This window comes from Tremella mesenterica, assembly GCF_000271645.1.
Source record: "Tremella mesenterica DSM 1558 unplaced genomic scaffold TREMEscaffold_2, whole genome shotgun sequence".
Taxonomy (NCBI): Eukaryota; Fungi; Basidiomycota; class Tremellomycetes; order Tremellales; family Tremellaceae; genus Tremella; species Tremella mesenterica.
In genome coordinates, this window is record NW_006711226.1 from 2,660,345 (window position 1) to 2,676,647 (window position 16,303).

General features: G+C 47.4%; 4 protein-coding genes across 4 annotated transcripts; 2 read left to right on the top strand and 2 right to left on the bottom strand.

Moving 5' to 3' along the window:
* Positions 1-939: 939 nt before the first annotated feature.
* TREMEDRAFT_60699 (uncharacterized protein) lies at positions 940-3,005 on the bottom strand (the record flags this gene model as incomplete). Its single annotated transcript, XM_007002848.1, has 5 exons — positions 940-1,262; positions 1,630-2,105; positions 2,149-2,473; positions 2,524-2,886; positions 2,945-3,005. 5 exons carry the CDS (start codon positions 3,003-3,005, stop codon positions 940-942), a joined length of 1,548 nt encoding a protein of 515 aa, XP_007002910.1.
* Positions 3,006-5,418: 2,413 nt separating this feature from the next.
* Positions 5,419-5,754, top strand: TREMEDRAFT_23848 (uncharacterized protein; the record flags this gene model as incomplete). The annotated part of the gene is made up of 2 exons (XM_007002206.1): positions 5,419-5,598; positions 5,647-5,754. Coding segments are annotated over 2 exons (288 nt in total), but the record flags the coding sequence as incomplete, so codon positions are not given.
* A 1,051-nt stretch (positions 5,755-6,805) lies between these two features.
* TREMEDRAFT_60701 (uncharacterized protein) lies at positions 6,806-7,874 on the bottom strand (the record flags this gene model as incomplete). Its single annotated transcript, XM_007002849.1, has 5 exons — positions 6,806-6,858; positions 7,016-7,237; positions 7,279-7,701; positions 7,742-7,758; positions 7,819-7,874. 5 exons carry the CDS (start codon positions 7,872-7,874, stop codon positions 6,806-6,808), a joined length of 771 nt encoding a protein of 256 aa, XP_007002911.1.
* A 1,228-nt stretch (positions 7,875-9,102) lies between these two features.
* Positions 9,103-10,118, top strand: TREMEDRAFT_60702 (uncharacterized protein; the record flags this gene model as incomplete). Its single annotated transcript, XM_007002850.1, has 5 exons — positions 9,103-9,244; positions 9,438-9,557; positions 9,646-9,813; positions 9,981-10,070; positions 10,111-10,118. 5 exons carry the CDS (start codon positions 9,103-9,105, stop codon positions 10,116-10,118), a joined length of 528 nt encoding a protein of 175 aa, XP_007002912.1.
* Positions 10,119-16,303: the final 6,185 nt, after the last annotated feature.

Here is a 16,303-nt window from a genome sequence, read left to right on the forward strand (position 1 = left end):
AGCAGAGAGCCAACTTGTCACGGCCGTCAAATAACTTCTTTCCAATAGACCGACGGTCGACGAACCTCGGCTAACTTGGTGGTTCTAGCTCGATATCTCACCCAACCAGGAGGGCGCAGACGTCGAAAGGGATGTAACTACGGCGAGCTTCGGCGTAGTTACTCTATCTGGGGGGGTTTTCTCTGATGGCGATGTATCTCGTTTGTATGGTAGCTATCTCTATCAATCTTTCACTACTGACAACAATCAAGGATCGCTGAAGAACTTCAGCGATCTTCTCAGCTAATATTATCTACTCCTCCTAGATCTTCACCCATCCCTCTCGCGCTTTGACGTACTTCAACGCACTTCGTCCAACTTCCCCGAGTCCCCGGCCATACTTCCTCCCCTTTCGACTAACTCCGCCTAACATCGCTGCACTTCTGCTCCCATTGCCCTTACCTACCCTGACTCCGTCTAACTTTGCCGTACTTCGGATCCCCATTGTCCCTACTTAGCCTAACTCCGTCTAACTTTGCCGTACTTCGGATCCCCATTGTCCCTACCTAGCCTAACTCTGTCTAACTTTGCCGTACTTCTGCTCCCATCGTCCCTAGATACCCCTAACTCTGTCTAACTTCGCCGCACTTTGCCGTCCTTATGCTCCAGACCCCTGTATACATTATTCTCCCGTTGTACTTCGCCGTAGTTGGTCTCAGATGTCCTAGGTTACGTGTAGGGTGAGGAGGTTAAGACGTGATAGGGGTTTTGATGGTCAAAGGAGGGTCACCGATGGTGGTATATTTGAGCTGTCACAACGTAGTTCGTGACAGTCGCCCCCTCTTTAGCCACAAACGTCCTCGTGAGCATATGTACCTCTACCATGGCAGGAAAACTCAGCGGTGTAGTACCTCCCATTCTCTCTCTCACCTGCATTCCTTCTTCGCATTTCTTCTCTCTTCACCGTACTTTGTAGTCAGACCTCCTTTCACTCTGAGACCCGACAATGCAGGGCTTTCCTAACTTTGTCGAGGCTTGCCGTAACGACCCCTGTGTCTTTTTTTTGTAGGTGAGACACGCTTCCCAGATGGTAGCCAAACAACGCCATTGTTTATCGTTCATCGTGGTTAACTGTTCACGAGACACCCTAGCTAACTCAGTGCGAGAGGAAGGACCAACATCGGATGAATTCACCACCGTCGCTATGGAAGTTGACAGAGCGTTAAGGGCCGATACGAGTCTCATATTGTATTCGATGAGGGCGGACATATCTTTCCTATCGGCTTGGAGCTCAGTAGTCAAATCAAAAATGGGCGGAGCGGAAGGTAGCAAATTGTTTCTCTTCATCAGGGACGCGAGGATCTTCAGAGATGAAGGGGTGGACTAAGGGAGGAATCTCCTCTGATTGCTGAGTACTCTCCTCTGTCTCCTCTACTTCTTGGTCGAAGGATACAGCTTTCTTTTTCCCTTTTCCTTTAGGTGACTTGGACAAAGGGGTTTTGACGGAAGAGAGAGCACTGGGCAGACCGGAAGAAGGAGGAAGAGATGGTTGGCGGCTACGAGTCCCATGAGCAGGGGGTAAAGTCGGAGCAGGAGACTGCGAAGGGCGAGTGGTAGGGGTGGGGCGGCTTCGGACAGGAGGGGACGGACCAGCCGAAGGAGTGGCAGTGGGCCTAGACCCAGGAGAGCGACGGGGTGTTGGGCGAGAAGGACCAGCGACAGCAGGAGACGGGGGACAAGTGAGACGTTCGATATCCTCATCGGCCAGCAGGGGTCGGGATGAGCCGACTGTCGGAGGAGAAGGACGAGAAGAGGCTAAGTTCGCCAAAGGAACGGGAGAAGGAAAGCCGTCATCGTTGGCGGTGGGAAGGCGGCGCCGCATGGAGGGAGACGGGGTGGCCGGAGTGGACTGAACCATGAATGGATTTGAGGAGGGACTCCCCCAATTGATAGGAGGGGGGAGGGGAGAGTGGTCGGTGGAGCGAGGAGGGAATCCTCGAGCAGGATTGCCAGGAAAGAAAGAACAGGGGCCGGTGGTGCAAGAAGCACATCGAGAACCGCGGTTGTGAGGTTTGACCGGGCGAAGACAGGGCCAGCTTTTCCTCCCATAAGTGACGATCTCACGTCTATTGATTAGCAGGTACACCATAGGATTTAGAACAGACATACCGGCAACGATCACACGATTCCTCCACACTACACACTTCCCATTGGTCACGCTCAGCAGCAAACAGGTTCCACAACGTATTTTTGTCCCGCGCTGTTCGAGGGGATCCAGCTTGGCCAGAGGTCGAAGACGAAGGACGAGCACCTTTGGCCTTTTTCGCTGAAGGAGGAGGGGCGTTGTCAACAGTATCCGAAGTTTGGCCGCGTTTCTGCTCCTTCTCGGCCTTCACTCGGGCTTGCTCCTTGTAATACGCCACGTGCACATAGCCGTTGGAGTTCTGACCACGCACATATATCTCGGGGGAACCTTTTTCATCGATGTGGATGGCTGTGATAGTCAGCGCTAACACATAGGTACTTGTATAAGCTGGGACATACGACTCATAGCCAGGATCCTTGCTACCAAAGATGTGTCCGACACCTTAGAACCGCCATCTTCCGGCATATCTTCACCTCCCTCCATCTCATCGTCGGCTTCCACCCTTTCACCTTCCCCCATATCTTCATCTTCGTCGCTACCAATCTCAACAACGGTAGTGGTTCGACCCAATGTAGGTGACAGGCCAGGACGAGCGGGTTGGGCCTCATGCTGGCTAAGGGACGCGGGAACCGAAGATGGCGTCGGCGCCACACCGACAGACGTACCAGCTGCAGCTGGGGAAGCAGAGCCATCGGTGATGGCTAAGGAGCCGAGGCCAATGGAAGAAACCTGGCGGGGAGAAGGGGCAGACATGCGGGCGACTAACGTCAGCTACCGTCAACGATTAAGGGGAAGGTATGGGTCAAGAGTAGAACTCACGGGTACTGCAGAGAGTCCCCTCAAAGGCCTTACCGATGTTTAGGTCTCGGTCAGAAGCCATTCTGTTAAGAGTTTAAGAAGTTTTGGTAAAGAAATACGTTAGTGGGGTGAAGTAGTAGAAGCACAATTTTAAAGAGTACTGGGGAAGAAAGACGAACAGCGCTGAAGGGCTAGGTAGTTAGTATAATTGCTGAACTCCCTCGTCGTCAGGGAGCGGATAACCTCGCATAACATGTTGTCACAACAACAATAAACATCGTCACGACGATCAAAAGTTCCCACACTACGTGTCTCACATCCATAAATGCTAGGGATTTGCTGACAATCATCGATGACTTTTGGGGAACCTCGTACTCGGTGTCTCACATCCAACGAACCGACCCTGGACCGGTCGAAAGGCATTGATGAAGTGAGGGGAGGTTATACATGCTTACACGATCAAGCTGCACCGTCGCAACAACGTGTTGTGCCGGGAGAGGGTACTCACTGCTGCTGAGTTCTTTTCTCTCATCAAATATGAACAATGTGCTCACGAGGACGTTCACCGTAAGGAGGGGGGGCGAGTGTCACGAACTACGTCGTGACACCCCTAAATCCCACCAACAACGACCCTCCTTTGACCATCAAACCTCCATCAATTCTTGACCTCTTCGGTTTACACATATCCTAGGACATCTAGGACCAACCACGACAAAGTTAGGCGAAGTTAGACAGGTTAAGGGTGAAGGGAACCGAGGTACGACGAGGTTAGGCGAAGTTAGGTTGACTAGGGATGGAGGAAGCAGAGGTACGGCAAAGTTAGACGCGGTTAGAGGATCAGGTGTTCGGTGGTTCGGGGAAGTTGGCCGAAGTGTGTCAAAGCGCGGATGGGTTGGATGAATATCTAGGAGTGGTGGATACTATTAGTTGAGAAGATTGCTGAAGTTCTTCAGCAATCCTTGATTGTTGTCAGTAGTGAAAGATTGATAGAGATAGCTACTATACAAAACGAGATACATCACCATCAGAGAAAACCCCCAGATAGAGTAACTACGCCGAAGCTCGCCGTAGTTACACTCCTTTCGACATCTGCGCCCTCCTGGTTGGGTGAGACATCGAATTAGGACCACCAAGTTAGCCGAGGTTCGTCAACCGTCGGTCTATTGGAAAGAACTTATTCGACGGCCGTGACAGCCAATTAGAACTGAGCTCCCCTACTGGGAATGTAGCAAGAGTGGGGAATATTTGACCTCCTGCCATCACAGTTCCTGCAACCCACACAATCCCTTCGACTCCTATGGTACCAACGCTTCCTACCCTCAATCTGTCAAAACGTGAAGCAATTGTCTTGTTTCCATCTTCACCGGAACCTATGGAACTTATGGAACCTACGGAATCTACAGAACCTGTGTTTGCATTGAAATATTTGGATCATTTGTCTTTGTCTTTGGAGTCTTTGCCTCCGCCTACGGGAATGTCTATGGAGGAAGAAACTACAATTGAAGTATTACACCACATTGAGCAGGAACTTGGTGAACTTCTTAATCATCCTGATCTGAAGCATTACTCTCAATTTAAGAAGGTTATCCATGATATTCAATGGATTCAGCTCAAACTTGCCAATCCTCCTTCTTCTCATTGATCAACTTGATCTTTGGTCTAAAATGTAAAACGGTTACGGTTCACGATCTACAGTCAACTTATCATCATACATATACCGTTTAGTTGGATTTCCTGGTTTGCCGACTCAACATCTTTGATAAGACACAATCCAGGGTTTTGATGTGTGTCCGACGGCTCAATCTTTCTTTTCAACTTACAATGTTCTTCGGTCTCCTTTTGTATTCCTTCGCATCACTGTTCACATTCCATATGACTTTGCGATCTCCTTACCACTGTTCATATTCCCTACGACTTCACAATCTTCAATCTTCCTTCTAGTTGTCTCTACTGGTATGTACGTATGGTGTTATACGGGTATCCAGAAGTGGAGCGGATGTACAGTCGCTGTCAAAAGTTTCCGTACACCGATCATCGGAGACACCTCAATCACCCGGTTTTGTCCTTGACCCCTGTCACATCCCCCGTTCCTATGACCCCTATGCTATGTGCTGATGCATGCATTGCTGAATAATGATAGTCATGACCGAGGTGGAGGTGTATGCAAGATTTGGAAGCAAGAAAGTGCATAAGAAGGGTACTAGAGGGTTTCCTCTCCACCCGTCTTCCTCACCATGGTCACTATCCCTCAGACCCCTTCCAAACATGGTACCGTCATTGGTTTTCACAAAGCTGGGCTCACACTTGGTCAGATTGCTCGCAAGCTAGGCTGGCCTCGATCTACCGTCCAATATACAGTCGAAAGATACAAATGATATGACACTGCCTACGATCGCCCACGCCCAGGACGCCCTTCCAAGATGGAAAGAACTACTTGTCGAATTATCCGTGATATCACCCATCATCCCCAAGTTCCCTTCGGCTCTATTGCCTCCACATACAACCTTAGTGAACCCACCATCCGCCGCATTACGGCCAGACATGGTCTCCACCGCCGAGTCATGCGCCGTACCCCTTTCTTACGCCCACAAGCAATTGAAAAGCGGATCAATTGGGCAAAGGATAATGTAGGACAGGATTGGAGCCGAGTTATCTTCACAGATGAGATGTCTTTGGTGTTGGGACTTGCAAGGGGTGCTTATACAACTCGAGGAGTTGGACAGGCGTTTGATTTGAAACATCTTCAACCAACATTTCGATCTGGGAGGAAGTATATCATGGTATGGGGTGCTATGGCACATAATCATAAATTCCCTCTCATTCTTCTTCCTCCTGGAGGACTCAATGCCGCTCGCTATTCCGAGATTGTCTTACCAAAGCTGAAGGAGTATGAAGAGATATTGTCTGCAGAGATTGACCGCATGGTGAGTTCATGACAAGAGACAAGACAAAATTCCGCTGATTCTCTCCAGGTCCTAGTAGTTGAAGACAACGCTCCATGCCACAAAGCGAAACACAGTCAGCAAAGCGTGATACACTTGGTCTCCATTCACTTATCCACCCTCCCTCATCTCCGGATGTTAATCCTATCAAGAATCTCTGGTCAATGGTGAAGTACAAGGTTAGCAAGCGCCTTCCAAGAGCGACAAACATGGAGCAGTTGTTTGAACATTGTGTGGCGGAGTGGGAAGCTATAGACATGACATTGTCAACAAGGTGGTGGCTAGCATGCCAAGGAGGGTTGAGGCTGTCAAGCATGCGAAGGGGTACGCTATCAAGTCCTAAGATGGGCTGTAGACATGTGTCACAATTTGGTAAAGCCGTGACCCATGATTCAGGGTGTTTCACACTTTTCATACGATTTCATACGATTTCATATGATTTCATACAATTTCACCCGAATTCATATGAAAAGAGCACAAATTCATACAAAATGACCACGAATTCACATGAATTCATACGAAATAACCCGAAATCATACGAACAGTTTGCGACTCAGAAGTCCCTTGGAAAAGGATATAAGGAGGACATTTCTATTTTGTAGTTTCTTCTTCTCAAGGATCAAAATATTATTTGCCACTCACAAAAGACCTCTTCTTGACATATTACTTACAATCCAACACATCCCTCACCATCATCACCCCTGTCCACGTCATCACATACACCCTTATCGTCATCTTGACTTGCCCGGATCCTTTGCAAGTCACTTTAGTCGTCCGACCACATCACAAGTCTACGGACAACATACTAACCGTCGTTGTCCAAGCTAACTAAACAGTTGCAGTCCACCTGTCTTTGATCCATCGAGGTCTGTCAAGGACAGGACCGTGACAACATGATTGAACTAGCAAAAATGCATCTAAACATCTATAGAAGAAGTGGTTAACCGATGATCGATGCGCGCGCGCGGATTGTACGGAGACTTTTGACAGCGACTTTACATAGAATGTTCCATATCTATCTCTTTCGATGCATCTCATTCTATCATTGTAAACATAAACCTCAACAGATACAGTCTTGGTTCAGGATGTCACAATGGTTTGTGACCATCATCAATCTCATCATCATCAGAATTCAGGTCTGCATACTCACCTGGCCATTTTGCGTCAAGATGTTCAAAGATAGCTGATTTGCAGGACTTTAGCATGATGTACGCTGACTCTTCCAGTTCAGGATGTGTTCTTTTACAGATGGCCAAAAATAGTTCACTGTGTGTGGGGCCATTCTTTGTGGGTTTTGACCCTATGTCACTAGTCAGTCCTTTTCTTAGCGTTTTGACTGCCTCAGCAAGCTTTTTGACCCAGTGAAGGTTGTCTAGATGTCACCAGCAACCCATATGAACAGGGCAAACATACCTGACATGTGGGCCCACATACGAAGATCGACTTGTGTAACAGTGAACCCCAATTCAGTCAGTACTCTTGTTTTTCTTAATTCTGTCTGGTACTTTTCCAGCATCTTGCAGGTGACCACAAAGTGCGCCTTTGGTTGACTTGTGTTGGGGGTTTTATCAGACCCAGTCAGATATTGTGCAGCAAGCGTGTTTGGGAATTTGTTCTCACAAGTGAGTCTCAAGGCATCAAGGACCTCTCTTAAATATAATGTTGCCTCTTGTGTAAGGTCTGTTTTGGTCACATCCTTGTAATTTGCCTTCACACTGTTTACCATGTTGGCTATTACCGCCCTTCCAAATTGAAGTGACTCGCCGTGATCTCCCTCCATATAAAACACCAATGTTGACAAGCCCTTCTCAGCGTAATACCACAGTTCAAATTCCTCTGACAGTCAACATGTTTCAACTTGCAAGAGGGATCTCACCTGTGTTCTCTAGCAACCTGGAGTAGGGTGCTGATACAAAAGCTTCAATGCCATCTGGTGGTTCGTCCTACACAGACGACTGAACTTTAGCAAGTACCATCAGTGCTGTCGACCCCATTTGTGAATCCGCCATTGTGTGTGTGTGTGTGTGTGTGTGTGATTTGACAGGGTAGAATCAACAATCACCCATCTTATAGTTCTTTGGTAGACGACTAGATGTACGGGTCATCCGCTGGCGCGGAAGAATCTGACCGAAATGCCGCCAGCCCGATAGTTACAAAGTTGACGATCTTTTGTCATTCCTATCTGACCATTCCGAGACCACCCGAAGAATCCTGCGGCCGGATCCCGTCATCGCGATCTCTTTTGTTCAATGGCACCGCTCTTAGGGTCTTTGGCTTAATAATACGTTCCCACCTCTCCCGATTCCACCCGATTCCGCAAGCATTAACTCGCGCTCCATCTTTGCCAGATTATCAGATCGTCTCTCGTCCCCCCGGTCTCCGATGGACGATTTGACAAATCGACAATCGAAGACTCGTGGCCGGGCGACCGATGTGCGTAGTGCGTCATAGTGTCCGGTCTCTCCTCACCTCCGTTCTCTTCTTGATACCATCCTCACCCTCTATCCGGATCTTTACTTGGTACAAGACCGTTTGCCCGGTATTTTGCCTCTAACTTCCCCCTGTCCTCCCCCAACGTCCGGGCTGGTCCAACGGCCGATGGCTGTGGACGTCTTCGAATGAATCAACCCATTTTCGGTCCAGCGAGAGGACTTGCCAGTACGGAGGGAGACGAGGGAAGATACAGTGAACTGATCGCAGGAGCGAGCATCATGCTGGGTCACACTTAGCAGAGGTTGACTGGAGGTCATCAGTAATGTGCGTCCTGCTTCTCCGCGGCCGCTCTGTATTTCTGATCAACGGAGCTGATGACAGGATAACACACATTCGTTTTCTATGTCGACCCTTATCTCCCATCCTCGTCAGCTGTCCGGCAGCTTAGGGTGCTAAGCTTGCCACTCTGATTCCCGGCTCGCCCATCATCGTTATCCCCCAAACAGATCCTGTAAACATCGAAAGAGGCGATTGGCAACCTTTGGGACGAGACCCACCACTCTCTCAACCGCTCGACACGCCCCAATTTCTCCCTAGGAACCGCTTGGCCCGGAACCCGTCGAGCCTCGTGCTGAAACACTCCCCTAGCGAAAGTGAACCTGCAATGGCGAGCGTCAGTGACGGGAATGATCAAGAAGGATCACTGCTTCGAACCGTTGAATAGGATGAAATGAATGTCACTGTTTCGGCTTGTCTGTATGTAACACTTCCCCTTCTTGGCAAACCCCAGAGTAATTCTCACCAATGCCAACGACCAAACGATGCGGAGAATCTCGTCCAACACGTATCAGATTGAAAACGAAGTTAGGCGCGTCTATCGACACGACTCAATCAGTCTGGACTGCTTACCACAGGAGATTGGTAGCCTATGTCGAAGGTCACGGAGGTCATTGGATGTGTCGGAGTTTCCACGTTGATGGCTAGTTCAAACCCCGGATTTCTTCTCCTGTACGGGTGCCCGCTACCCCGGGGGGAGCTGGACAGCCTGTCGTGAAGTCTATATATTTTGAACCAATCAAGCTTTCCCCCTTCTCCACTAGTTTTCCCCTGGAGAATGAGTTCAAGTACTGCATCCTCAGTGAATGGACAGCAATCCAAGACCAATGGGGTAGCGTCGACCACACGTACTGGTCTCACCATACTACGGTGTATGCTTCGTCCTGTTGACAACTGGCACATCATGCAATTGGAATCTTCAAGTGTTGCCCTCAAAGTGATCAATCCTACCTTGTGGAGGAAGCAGAGCAAGCTTCCATTGGCAAAAATGGGAGTGTACTGATTGTGTAGATGATCATAAACTGGTGAGCACAACCTGCAACACTATCAGAACTGTCATCACCTATCTGAAAAAGACCTATCTGGAAAAGGCCCCTGAGGATAAGATGGATTTTAAGCGACGCAGACTGCTGGCAAATGCTCTGACAGACCCAAAACTCACGCAACATGGGCCAATTTGTGAGAAGGAGTGTTGGATGCTCTGAGCATCACACTCAGTGACCTGGAGCAACATGTTATGACCCGGTCAGACCGACTCGTGACATAACCCATGCTTTGGCTCATTCAGCTCTATCAGAGCTCATGTAGCTGACCAGAGCACTATACGGTCCATGAGCTAAATACAGATCTTTCTATGAAAGCTTGGCAAGCTTGGCCACAGCTCTACCGAAGCTCTTTTAGATCATATGAACTGGCTCTTGGCTCGGGCAAGGCTCGTTAGTTTTGTTAGTAAATGGGATATGAGCTATGGAATAGCTCACTGAGCCTAGCTCACTCTGATAGCTCTAGGTAGACTATATAAACCCCGTATCTACTTTGGAGTTGCTTTTCTTCTCCAAGGATCAATATATTATTTGCCACTCACTGAAAACCTCATCTTGACATACCTTCTAACTCGACCACTTGACAGCTCAAGCAAGCAGTACTTCGACACTGCTTGTCATTAACTTGCCACTGTCCTCATCACATTTTATCCCTTCATCATCATCTCGACTTGCTCGGATCCTTTGCAAGATACTTAGTCGTCCGACCACATCACAAGTTTACAAACAGCATACTAACTTACTGACCGTCGCTGTTCAAGCTAACTAAACAGTTGTAGTCCACCTGTCTCTGATACTTCAAGGTCTGACAGGGACAGGGTCGTGACACAACGTTCAAGCTCAACAGGCAGTGGCACTGCTGGCTTCCAGTGGTGTTCGGATGTGTACGACAAGTGCAGTTATGATGATAGTAAAGAGCTGCATTGAAGACTACGGAATAAAATGGTATGACCAATCCGTATTGCAGTTACATGGCATTCCTAATCAACACTCCCCCTGATGACACTAACTCCAACAGACAAAGTAACATGTTCTAAACCAACTAATGAGATTGTATTGTAAATCAATGGGATCCATATTGCAGACCTGGACGTACGGGATGTAAAGGCATGTGTCAAGGATACTGCCCACCCTGGGACAGAGGACAAGGGACAAGGGGACAAGGACTAGGAGTGACAAGGAATATACTTAAGTTAACAAGACTGAGTCCAACAAGGAATGGGACTGTGACCCAAGGAATGTCTCTGGCTTGTCTTACAAGGTTAGAGGGAACTGGACTGGACTGGACTGGACTGGACTCCAAAAGGGTGGCAATGGAAATGACTTTTGATCAAGAACTAAAGAAGACTACAAAGTACAAGATAGGGTTTATATAGACAAATCAGCCTTTTCCAAGAGGCTCGTGCAGACCTGCGGAATACGAGCGCTCTGAACCGTCCTGCATTGTCCTGCATGCATTGCCTTGCATCCCACCGATAACCACTGATATCCTACAATGCCATATCTGCGTTTACCTACGTCCTACTATGACATCCTACGGGATGCGCTGGAAGTCGCTTGACTTTGTCGAAGGTGGTCGATGGGGAACTATGCAGAACATAGAAGTGCTGCGAGAACAAGAGACTGAGAGATTATGCCTTAGCAGGCATTAGAACAGAGGGACTAGAGACTAGAGAATTACTGGGGACTTATGCCTTGCAAGCATGGGAGCTAAGCACCGACATACTAAAATGATACTTGGAGTTTATGCCTGACAGGCATGAGAGCAGAGGTGAAATGTTAAAACACAAAAGTGGAGGTTGAACTTATTTTGCGCAACAAGGAACACGTGATGGTGTGATTCATGACAGCATGAATCATGAGCAAACCAGGAAATCTTGTGTGCACAGTACGAAGTGTTCGGTACGACACATAGTGCGTTGTACAATTTGAAGGATGTTGATTTTGAATCGTGTGGATTGTAATCTGAATTGACAAGATGAGTGTGGGAGGTGAGGAGAGATACAGAGTGTGATGTTGAACCATGTACAAGTTGAACTCAAAGACAGTTCTTTTTGTGTGGTTCTGTTGGTAGGATCTTTGTAAGGAAATCCATGTCTTGCAATTTGGATTGTACGAATTTGAGTTTCAATTCACCATTGTATATCTTCTCACGAATATAATGACGTCATAAGTCTATATGCTTCAATTGAGCATGCATACCAGGATTGTGTGCGAGTCGTATCACACTTTCAACTAATGAGATTGTATTGTAAACCAATGGGATCTGTATGGCAGACCTGGACGTACGGGATGAAAAGGCATGGATCACAAGCAAACCAGGAAAGCTTGTGTGCACAGTACATAGTGTTCAGTACAACGCTCTATGTGTCTGTCACGAGACCAACTAACCAGCATTGGGACGATATAACAGTGCCCTTCAGAGGCAGCGGTCTAAACCATTGTGCTAAAAGGCCTATTAACCGGCGGTTACTGCATACCGCCGGTCGCTGGTTAAATACCCAACCCATCCTATCACTATCACTATCAAAGTGTCTTGTCACTTCGTGACATTATGCCTTCCCTTTCAACCCCATCTGGGGCCCCAACAGGGAAGGGTACAATAGGCCAAAAACTTTCTCCGAGAGGGAGGTTTTCCAAGTAGGTCTGGGTTACCCCAGCTCTGTCTGGGAGTCGGACCCAGGACCCTACCCGTAACCGCCGGTTAATCTGTCACGAGACCAACTAACCAGCATTGGGACGATATAACAGTGCCCTTCAGAGGCAGCGGTCTAAACCACTGTGCTAAAAGGCCTATTAACCGGCGGTTACTGCATACCGCCGGTCGCTGGTTAGATACCCAACCCATCCTATCACTATCACTATCAAACTGTCTTGTCACTTCGTGACAGTGTCGTACGATTTGAGGGATGTCGATTTCAAATTGTGTGGATTGTAATCTGAATCAACAAGATGAGTGTGGGAGGTGAGGAGATACACAAAGTGTGATGTCGAACCGTGTACAAGTCAAACTCAAAGACAGTTCTTTTTGTGTGGTTCTCTTGGTAGGATCTTTGTAAGGAGATCCATGTCTTGCAATTCGGATTGTACATATTTGAGTTTCAATTCACCATTGTATATCTTCTCACAAATGTAATGATGTTGTACGCCTATATGCTTCGATTGAGCATGCGTACCAGGTGTAGTGAACCTGGCTGTCCCCTACATGAGGAGGAGTCCATAGTTCCCTTCCTCGCCCTTCTTCTTATCATCCACGGCATACTTAGTGTGTAGTTTCTCTCAGACAAGAATCCTTTACCCCTTGTCCTCTTTCCGTAGACAAGGTGTCTCTCTCCTTAGAGGGCTCCTAACCCATAAAAATCCCTGTACTGTCAAATATGACGTAGCTGTTCTGTACTATGGATCCCCAATCATGTATATAAGCTGGGTCTGAGGGGGATCTCTTCCTCCATTGTCTTTTTTCTCCCATCCTCTTTCTTCATTGTCTTTCTTCTCACTTCTTCTTCTCCCTCCGTCTTCTCCTCTTTCTCCTCCTTCCTCTCTCAGATCCTCTTTGGTTTCCTCTATACACTCTTGACTGACCATTACTGACCTTTGATCCATTGTTGACTAGTATTATCCACATCACAGAGTTCCAATTCACTATTCAGCCCTACGGGTAGGTTACATTCCTTTATTTGTGGTGATCCTCACAAGCAGGATCATTACACCAGGATTGTGTGCGAGTTGTATTGCACTTCGATTATCGCAATTAAGTCGTGTTGTAACTTACTTGAAACCAAGTTCATCCAATAGACTTCATATCCATATGGCTTCAGGAGCAGCTTCTGCTGTTGCGATATATTGCGCCTCCATTGTAGACTGCGCAATCCTAGCTTCTCTTCAACACTGCCATTGGATAGGACTATTGCAGAACTTGAATAGGTAGCCAGTCATAGACTTTTGTGTTTCCATACAACCAGCAGAATCTGCATCCACTCATCCTTCTAGTTGATACGGTTCTTCCCCAAGCTTGAGGACGTAGTCTTTTGTATGTACAAGATACAACATTACATGCTTTGCAATTGCGAGATGCATTTCAGTCGGCTTGGCTGAGAATTGAGCGAGATATTGTGTTGTGAAGCATACATCAGGTCGTGTCAAACTTGCAATCCACATCAATCATCCAATGATCTTGAGATATGGAGTTGTAGCTTCAAGCGGTGTCAAAGTGGTGTAAAGATCCTCTACATGTTGTGGGAGTGGAGTACCGTAGGCTCAAACCGCAACCGAGTTCTCCGCAGCTGCACGTTCAAATATACACTGGTTGCAATAGGTGAATTGTGCAATATGTACAATCACAAACTACCTTGAGCCCTAGTACTTGTTTCATCTCCCCCATTTCTGTCATTGTCCACTTCAACTTGAGGAATTGCATGAGTCGTACAATCACATCTCAAGTTCAAGCTGCAATTGGTAGGCCGTCCACATATGTGAGTACAATAATAGGACCATCTGAACCTTTAGATGCCTTGTAGTACATTCCCCAATCTGATTCAAGTTGTATGTTGCAAGTGCATTACCGAGTTCGAATCACCATACTCGTGCTGACTGTTTGAGACTGTACAGTGACCTGTACAATCGTAAGGTATTACAACCAGGAGCACAAGCCATACCTTCTGGGTACCTAATGTAGATTTCTTCTTCAAGTACACCATTGAGATAGGCTCCCTCAACATCTGCTTGATGTGTTACAAGATTATACAACGCAGTGATTGTAAATACACGTCGTAGGCTGACCATACAACTTACCGGTGCCTACGTTTCTTGGTAATCAATACCAGGTTGTTGCAAGAATCCCTTTGCTACGAGTCGAGCCTTATACTTGAGGATCTTCCCATCTGCATCCTTCTTTATTGCAAAGACCCCTCTTGAATCAATAGCTTTACAACCTTGCGGAAGTGTAGTCTCCTTCCATGTATTCTTCAACTTGATATTGTGAAGTTTGCGAGTCATTGCAATCTTCCAATCCGTACTCTGCGGACTACAAAGAGCCTCCCCTGCAGTCTACGGTACGACATCATTGCCTTCTATTGCAAGTATCATTGCAACTTCACTAGCAAGACCATAGTGTGATGCTTGAACAGGGAACCAGATGTAGAGAGTGTACCTTGTATGTTCATACAATCTCTAATTTGTTTGCTTGTTGTCATGAATCACAAGTATCAGTTTCCTCATGTTATAGTTCTGCTCTGATGCCTTTGAGGCAAGAGACCTGAACCTTTAGTTAGTTATGTTATTCTCAGTTAACATGCCTGATATGACATTAGACCTGTCACGAACTACGTCGTGACACCTCGATTACTCCACCAACAATGACCCTCCTTTGGCCATCAAAACCCCATCACGCCTTAACCTCTTTACTCTACACGTAACTCAGGACTTCTGACACCAAGTACGGCGAAGTTAGACGGAGTTAGGCTAAGTAGGGACAATGGGAGCAGAAGTACGGCGAAGTTAGACGGAGTTAGGCTAAGTAGGGACAATGGGAGCAGAAGTGCGGCGATGTTAGGCTAAGTAGGGACAATGGGAGCAGAAGTGCGGCGATGTTAGGCGGAGTTAGGCTAAGTAGGGACAATGGGAGCAGAAGTGCGGCGATGTTAGGCGGAGTTAGTCGAAGGAGGAAGAGGATGGCCGAGGGCTCGGGGAAGTTGGACGAAGTGCGTTGAAGTACGTCAAAGCGCGAGAGGGTTGGATGAACGTCTAGGAGGAGTAGATAATATTAGCTGAGAAGATCGCTGAAGTTCTTCAGCGATCCTTGATTGTTGTCAGTAGTGAAAGACATAGAGATAGCTATATACAATCGAGATACATCGCCATCAGTAGAATAAAACCTCAGTTAGAGTAACTACGCCGAAGTACGCCGTAGTTACACTCCTTTCGACGTCTGCGCCCTCCTGGTTGGGTGAGACATCGACTTAGAAGCGTCAAGTTAGCCGAGGTTCGTCGACCGTCGGTCTACTAGAAGATAGTTGTTCGACAGCCGTGACAAGACCCAAGACTTCAGTATAGTTGGATTTAAGGCAAACATATGGTTCACGACATAAAGCGTGCTTTTTGTGCAGTCCACAGCGTATCACACGCAGCACGCCGAGAAAAGTGTGCAGTTTGTCTTTGCTAGTTAGAAAATGATAGGTACATCAAGGATTACAGCGTTTCCCTACGCAGGACGGTTCAACCTGGTAGAAAGTCTGATTTGTCTATATAAACTCTACTTTATACTTTGTAGTCTTCTTTAGTTCTTGATCAAAAGTCTTTTCCATTGCCACCCTTTTGGAGTCCACTCCAGGCCACTCCAGTCCAGTCCAGTTCCCTTTAATCTTGTAAGACAAGCCAGATACATTCCTTGGGTCACAGTCCCATTCCTTGTTGGACTCAGTCTTGTTATCTAAGTATATTCCTTGTCAGTCCTAGTCCTTTTCCCTTGTCCTTCGTCCTCTGTCCCAGGGTGGGCAGTATCCTTGACATTCGGTTTAGTAGGGTGAAGTTCGTGGAACTTGGCCAATGCTTTGTCAGCTCCATCTACGTTCTCTGCTGGTTCCCATGAAGCCGTGTCATCCGTCCCTTTGTATCCTGACCATTCTACC